The sequence below is a fragment of the Cariama cristata genome, unplaced genomic scaffold, assembly GCF_000690535.1.
Source record: "Cariama cristata isolate BGI_N322 unplaced genomic scaffold, ASM69053v1 scaffold41559, whole genome shotgun sequence".
NCBI classification, from domain to species: domain Eukaryota; kingdom Metazoa; phylum Chordata; class Aves; order Cariamiformes; family Cariamidae; genus Cariama; species Cariama cristata.
In genome coordinates this window covers 1-6983 of record NW_009634822.1, presented here as the reverse complement: position 1 = coordinate 6983, position 6983 = coordinate 1, and the positions used below count along the sequence as shown (strand labels likewise).

The 6983-nt window shown below is 40.4% G+C and overlaps 1 protein-coding gene across 1 annotated transcript; it reads left to right on the top strand.

The window, feature by feature from the left end:
• Nucleotides 1–242: 242 nt before the first annotated feature.
• Nucleotides 243–6416, top strand: RIPK1 (receptor (TNFRSF)-interacting serine-threonine kinase 1; the record flags this gene model as incomplete). The annotated part of the gene is made up of 5 exons (XM_009707268.1): nucleotides 243–459; nucleotides 2139–2292; nucleotides 2762–2899; nucleotides 5205–5433; nucleotides 6267–6416. Coding segments are annotated over exons 1-5 (823 nt in total), but the record flags the coding sequence as incomplete, so codon positions are not given.
• Between the last annotated feature and the right edge of the window lie 567 nt (nucleotides 6417–6983).

The window sequence follows — 6983 nt, the reverse complement described above, 5'->3', positions numbered from 1 at the left end:
CAGATGAAGAAATGGTTTTACATCAACTTAATATAACTGTAATGGGTTGACAGGATAAATCATTGTGATCTTCAGGTCTGATCCTGTGAGAACCACAACATCTTTGGTTTCAAACTGCGGCCCTTTGTTCATAAGGGTCACGAGAGTATATGCTTGTGTCCCAGTCCTTACACAGATGCTTATTTCGTGGAACAGTTAAATGCTTGATAATGACACTTCTTTTTCCTTCTTTGTACTACAGGTCCAGAAGCACTAGGGTACTTGATTTTTTTTTTTTTCAATTTGCTAAGCCACAAAGACTGCAAACATGTCTCTGGAAGACATCCACATGAACAGCCAGGATTTGCTTGATAAAAAACAATTAGACGCTGGAGGATTTGGAACAATTTCTTTGTGCTTTCACAAGAAACATGGATATGTAGTACTAAAAAAAGTGTATACAGGACCCCAGCGCACTGAGTAAGTTACAGATCTTAGTTCTGATATTTATCTTTCAGTTAGTCTAAGGAATCCTCTGAACTCAACGGAGATAAATCTAAATAAAGTGTAATAATTTCAGATCTTTGGATTCTGGAGATACTGAATGTGGGGAAAATACTCTCAGACAATGCTAGCAGCTGTCCTGCAAATTTTCCTTTTTTCTGTCACGAGCCAAGTTCTTTAGTTTTAACTCATTGTTCCAGGGAAGTTCCTGTTTTCTGTTGCAAGATGAGCATTACTGTGAGTTGTTAAGAATCGAGGGGACTTAAGCAAATGCAGGAAATGCACACTTAAGGAAATGCAGGAGCTCAGTGGCCACATGATATTTTCAAGCTTGCAGATCAATTTTCAATACAATTGTCCAACGGTAGATGTCCACTAGGAGCTAAACACACATGAGCTATCAGCAGGACTCCAGCCCCACATGTATAATACCAAGAATGTAACCCTCTCCCCTTTGAGAAAAAGCAGAGTGAGCCAAGCCCAAGCCAAAGCCCCCATTTAATTCAGAGATTGAATTAGCTGTTGATTTCAGTGGATTCAGGTCACGTTGCAGCTCTGCTACCTCACAGCCATAACAATCCTAAAACTCTCCCATGAGTCATCCACTAGAGAGAGACAAAACCCCATGTTCTTCTAGTTCAGGTTATGATAAAGAAATTAACTGAGTTTTTATTTTGCCAGTGGAAGGCAAATGAAGAGATTCTAGTAGCTTGGAGACTGCAGTGACAGTTTGGGATGCCCAGTTAAAATGGACAGGCCTGCCAGGTTTATTTTTGGGTTTGTGTTTTTACTTTCTCACTACACAGGCTCCTAAGTTTGTTATTCCTTAAAGTATTGAACCAAAAGTCTTAAGCAAATTTCTAACTGACCCTAATGCAAACAAAACCACCGCTTTCTTCTCTAGTACTACAGAGGAATGCAGAGGGAGAAAGCAGTTTTCTTTTAAGTCACAGGTTAGGAAAGCATTAGCAAGCAACATAGTCTCAAGATTTTCTTACATCCTTTTGCCCGATGACTAGAACAGGAGCAATAGAAAAAATACCACCCCTTCTTCTATTTAATATAATGGGTACCATCCTTCTTTAACAGCCTTAGTGAGCTCTCAGCTGTGTACCTGTAACTATTGATGGGTTGTACTGAGGCTTAGGTAAAGAGTTAGGCTTTGAATTCATCCTAAACCAGTAACAATTAGTCATGTTACCATCATCCAGTATGTGGGTGGATCCCCTGTAATAAATCCATTTAGAACATGAATACCAGCCCTTTGGGCAAGCAACCTGTATAGTTTCCTTTACAAGAGGTAGCGGAGTGTGTCTTGATCCTCCTTGTTCAAAGGCTTTCAGCCCTGCCCTGTCCTGATCCCACCGCAGCTCAGGGATTTGAACATGCACAACCAGCAATGCACCTATAAAACAAATGCCTAGACACTTTCTGAAAAGCAGGCCTTAAATTCAGGCTGAGCACACAGTCTCTGTGCAAGGCATTTGAGCAGAGACTTAGAGAATATAACCTGGTATGAACAAATCTGTATCAGTTCAAAACCAGCTGAAGATATTGTTCATCTTACAGCGGCTCTAGGGATGTTGACATTTTTGGCCATCATTTTCATTGTGAATAAACAGCATTTTCATCCCTGTGTAATTTCTGTTTTATAGATATAACGCTTCCCTCCTTGAAGAAGGCAGGATTATGCACAGACTGCAGCATGACCGTGTGGTAAAACTACTAGGTATCATTTTGGAAGATGGAAACTACTCACTTGTGATGGAGTACGTGGACCGGGGGAACATGATGAAAGTGCTACAGAAAGTGAGCAGAGAATTGCTTCATCCCTTGCCGTTCCTTAGGGTTCATAAGATGCTTGAAAGGGACAGGATGTTACTGCCATCTCCAGAGAATGGAGTCTTTAGTTTCTCATTCTGCTTTCTGTATTAAAGAGCCAGTGGCAGCCCTGTCTTCTCTAGAGACAGCAGAGGACAACTAGGGCTTTCCTGCACATCACAGAGGAGCAGTCCACAGTTACAGGTTCAAAGTTACAGGGGTGTTTGTAGAGATAGGTGGAGAATTTGCTGAAGATGAATGCTTTTGTAAATACGGAGTGACTCTAGAATTACTTTAATGCAAAAACTTAGATCCAAGAAGGACCTTAGTTCTTTTTTACCATAGCTTGAGCAGAGGTACTCTTGGGACTGGAAAATGAACTTTTTTAAAGGCTGTTTTTTAATTTGATGGTTGTAGAAGCATTTTTTTGAGATGGTACTTCTGTTCCTTGTTTCAGCTCTCACTGCCTTTGTCAGTGAAAGGGCGTTTCGTGCTGGAGATCACAGAAGGAATGCTTTATCTGCATGAGCAAGGCTTCGTACACAAAGACCTAAAACCAGAAAACATCCTTGTGGACACAGACTTCCACATTAAGGTACCTGTTAGAATGTAAATGGAGAAAGCTGGTGATTTGGGTTGAAGAACCCAGTCCAGCTGCATTGGTTAGTATTCCTGATGGGTAGATGAACTCCTTTGTAGTCTAGCAACTTATTGCTATGAGAGTGTTAGCAGTGGATCACTGAAGTATGGTGGCCTGTACAATATCTGAGCCTGAGATTTGCATAATCTCCCCCCAACTGTGAAAAATAAAATCTCTAAGAGTATTTAGAAAAATGAATAATATTTTTGAGAATTAATGAACTACAAATAACAAAACAACTGGAAAGAAAAAACAAACCTTAACACAGACATTGAAACAAAATAGAATATCTATGGATCGTGGCTTTTGTCCTTTATTGCTGTAATTTCTCCTCCTGCTTTTACTTCCTCCTTTTTTTTCCTTTCCTGCTTTTGCCTCCCTCTTTTTTCCTTTAGTCATCATTTTTAAATGACACCCAGCAGCTACCAAAAAAGCAGCAGGAGACTACTTCCAAGGATGGTTTATAAGCCTGTTCCAAAGCCCTTCTGTTACCTTTAGCGGGGTTTTGGATCAAGACACACAGATATAGAGCCTACCGCTGAATAAACCTGAGTAGAATTTGCAGCAGTCCTCATCAAATGTCCTGTCTCTGGTCAAGGTGAGTTGGTGAAATAATCACCCCATTACAGTTTGAAACTATAGAATAAGTTCCTGTTAAGAGAGCTCTGTCATTTGATATATTTCTCACACATAAATTAGTGAGAAGTTGTTTGACAAAATTAATATAGTAGCAAGTCCTAGTGCAGCATGAGCAGCTTGCAGATAACGGGTATAAACTACATTTTTTTTTGCCAAAAATAAAAAAAAAAAATCATGATCTGCCTTAAATGTAAATTGGATGACTTTTTGGGTTTCAGTTTGCTTATACGGATGGGACCAAACTAGGCTACCATCATACCACCAAACCCAGGATCAAATTTAGAATCAGATCAGGCTTCCTTAAGGAGCCTGATGAAAAGTATAATTTAAGGCAGCTGTTGTATGATCTATCTGCTTGAATGTGTCTAACATTGCCAGTATTTATAAAGGGAAATAGTTGTTCTAGGAAACTGCAAATGTAGGAAGATTTATATCATATCTTCCTCCATCACATTAGACCTTCTCTCAATTGTAGACATGAACTTGGACTCCTGCTTCCTCAGCAAGATGTCACTTACATTTTCCTCTGAATACATGACCTGTAAATTTAGCTCAAAGCTTCAGAAACTCAAGAGGAACAATAAGCTAGTTAAAGGCAACAAGACAGAAAAGAAAAGCGAGTTAGAAGTGAGGCAAAGTGTCACCTCGGTTTTATCTGAGTTGATTGGGTTACACAACTCAGTTTGACAGCTGCCTGTGGCCAAGAGAGGCAGTCCCATTTTCTTTCATTTTTCCTCTCATGTTGACCTCCTGTTCCCTTGTGTTAGCACCGGTGCTAATCAGACCACCCTGCGCTGATTTAGGAAGCCAAACCAGCAGATTATTATTTACCATGTTCGCAGTGCTGCCCTTCTGTTGGAGAGCACTTGGTTCAGCAAGTCGGTTGAGTGTCTTGCACTAGATCTTCTCAGTGTCAGATAAGTGTTAGTGCTGGAACAGGAGGAGCAGAGGGAGCACATAACAGGAGGCTGTGGGGAAAGGAGGGAAGGATTACTTTCTTCACCATCAGTCTAGTTGTAAAACTGCACCCTAAAGTTTCAGTAATGTCACCTTGTCGAGCACACAGTACCCAGATATCCCTGCTTTAACTTATTCCATGCTATCCTTTTCCATGCACATCACCTCATTTTAGAACCTCTTCTTCCCCCTTTCTGCAGGAAGGTCCAAGTTGAGTTAAATGAAATCTAAATGGTAAGGACAGTGAGAGAGGAGGAATATCTGCCCATCTTATAGATAGCTTCTGGATTTGAATCTTGGCTTCTTCTCATGTGGATCTTCTGTTCTGCCGCAAGCATGCAAGCAGATCTTGAACGTGACTGTCAATATAAGTAAAACCAAACTTCTTTTTTCCTTACATTGTGTGATCATTCTGAGAGGAGTTAAGTTAATAATGAAGGTTCAGCCTAACGGTTCCCAGTTGGCAGTAATACTTAATTTAGGCAAAAAAAAACCTACAAAACAGCAAATAGTTTGTTTTCCTTTCTTGTCATTACATTTTTTGCAGTGTTTCATTTTTAGATAAGTTATTATCAGCAATTCATTATAACATTGAGCAGTGCGTGAAATACTTGTTTATCTCCTCTTCCTAACAGCACTAGCTCTGATGCATCTCATTTTTCAGATTGCAGATCTCGGCATTGCCTCCTTTAAGAGCTGGAGTCGGCTGACCCAAGAAGAGGCTGTCCGACAGAAGCAAATCAAGAGCGCTCGCCAGAACAATGCTGGGACTCTTTTCTATATGGCCCCAGAGCATTTACGCTGTGTTAATGTAAAACCTGTGGAGAAATCAGATGTTTACAGCTTCGGCATAGTGATCTGGGCAATTTTTGCTAACAAAGAGCCATATGAACGTAAGTTACTTCCAAAAGGATGCTATCGCAAAATTAAGTTACAAATGTTAAGCATTTAAAGTTATAAGATTAGTAGATTAAATCACCTGTGCCCAAAACCAGTGCCTGTTTGGCACGTCATGGCCAGTAAGAGGTGTTGGTTACATCAATCCTGACTTCTAAGCATGGGCAAGAACATCTGAATTGAAATGCAGGCATGAACTCAATCTATTCACATGGCATGGTGTGGGCATAAGCCTGCGCTCAGTGGCAGAAGTTAGACAAACCTTGGGCAGGCCAGGATGGAGACTTTGATGTACGCAATTTCCTGAGGTGGGCTAGTTACGTGTGGTTTTTCTTTTAACAGGAATGGTCACACAGCCAGTTCCTGCTGCTCAGCTGTGTAGTGCTATTTTCTCAACATGCAGTAATGTGCTCATGTAGAACAATAGGAGCAGACTCCGGATTTCCAAAGTAACATGTTCATCATTTTGAGTGGATTTTTTGCTAACTAAATGGCTAAACATTGCCTGCGTGGCCGTCTTTGTGTTCATACCCAGTGCACAGCCTAACTGAGATGCAGGTTCTAGAGAGCTAGATCTGTCACCCTTACTCACACTGGGCATATCTTACATATAAAAGTAAATCCATTAATCTTAAAATAAATCTCATGGAAGTTAGGGCAGTGGATTCAAATTCACTAATGCAAGAGATTTGTAGCTGTAACTTGGACGCCTTTGAAATCTTCTTTTACGTATCCACAAATACACAGGGAGCTGCTTCATTATTTCTTTTGCCTACAGAAAGTTAGCAAAACCTGTGATCAGGGTCTGATAAGAAATTTTATTTTTCAGATGGTATAAATGAAGCCCAGATTTGCTTTGGCATCATGAATGGAAACAGACCAGACATAAAGGAGATCACTGATAAATGTCCAGTGGAAATAATTGACCTAATGAAACAATGCTGGGAGCAAGAGTCAGAGAAACGGCCAACCTTTGCAGGTAAGGCATTGCTTTAGGATTCTTTTTGTTACTTGTCCATCAATAGTTTGTAATGCAGCAAAACAAACTTGAGTGTTTTACTCCTAAAATACAAATTTTTGCTTTGAAAACAGAAATACCGGTTCATATGCCCAGTAAAGCCTGCTCCCTGTACCATGACTAAAAATGGGATCTGGTCCAACACTTACAGATTTGAAAAATACTAGTGAGTGGGTGGAGCTAAGACATTTTGTACCTGCTGCTAATTTGTCTTCAGCTTAGTATAATCCTCCTGTTTTTTTGAAAAGCTAACATCAAGGGTCAGAGTATGTCTTGGCTATGACTGAGAAAATCCCCTATTGAAACTAGCCTCAAAAGCTGTCCCAGTTTAGCCTTCCATGAGCAATGCAACAGCCTTTGACTAGCTAATCATCCTTTCTTATGGTCAGATGCCGAAACGCTTGCAGTCTGTAAAAGTCTTGCCTGAATGGTCTGGGAAGGCGACTAAGAGCGTTCAGCGTTCTTTATCTCCTCTTGTCTCTTCTTTCTGCCTCAACAGGTAGTGCCAAAAAAAACCAACCCCACAAC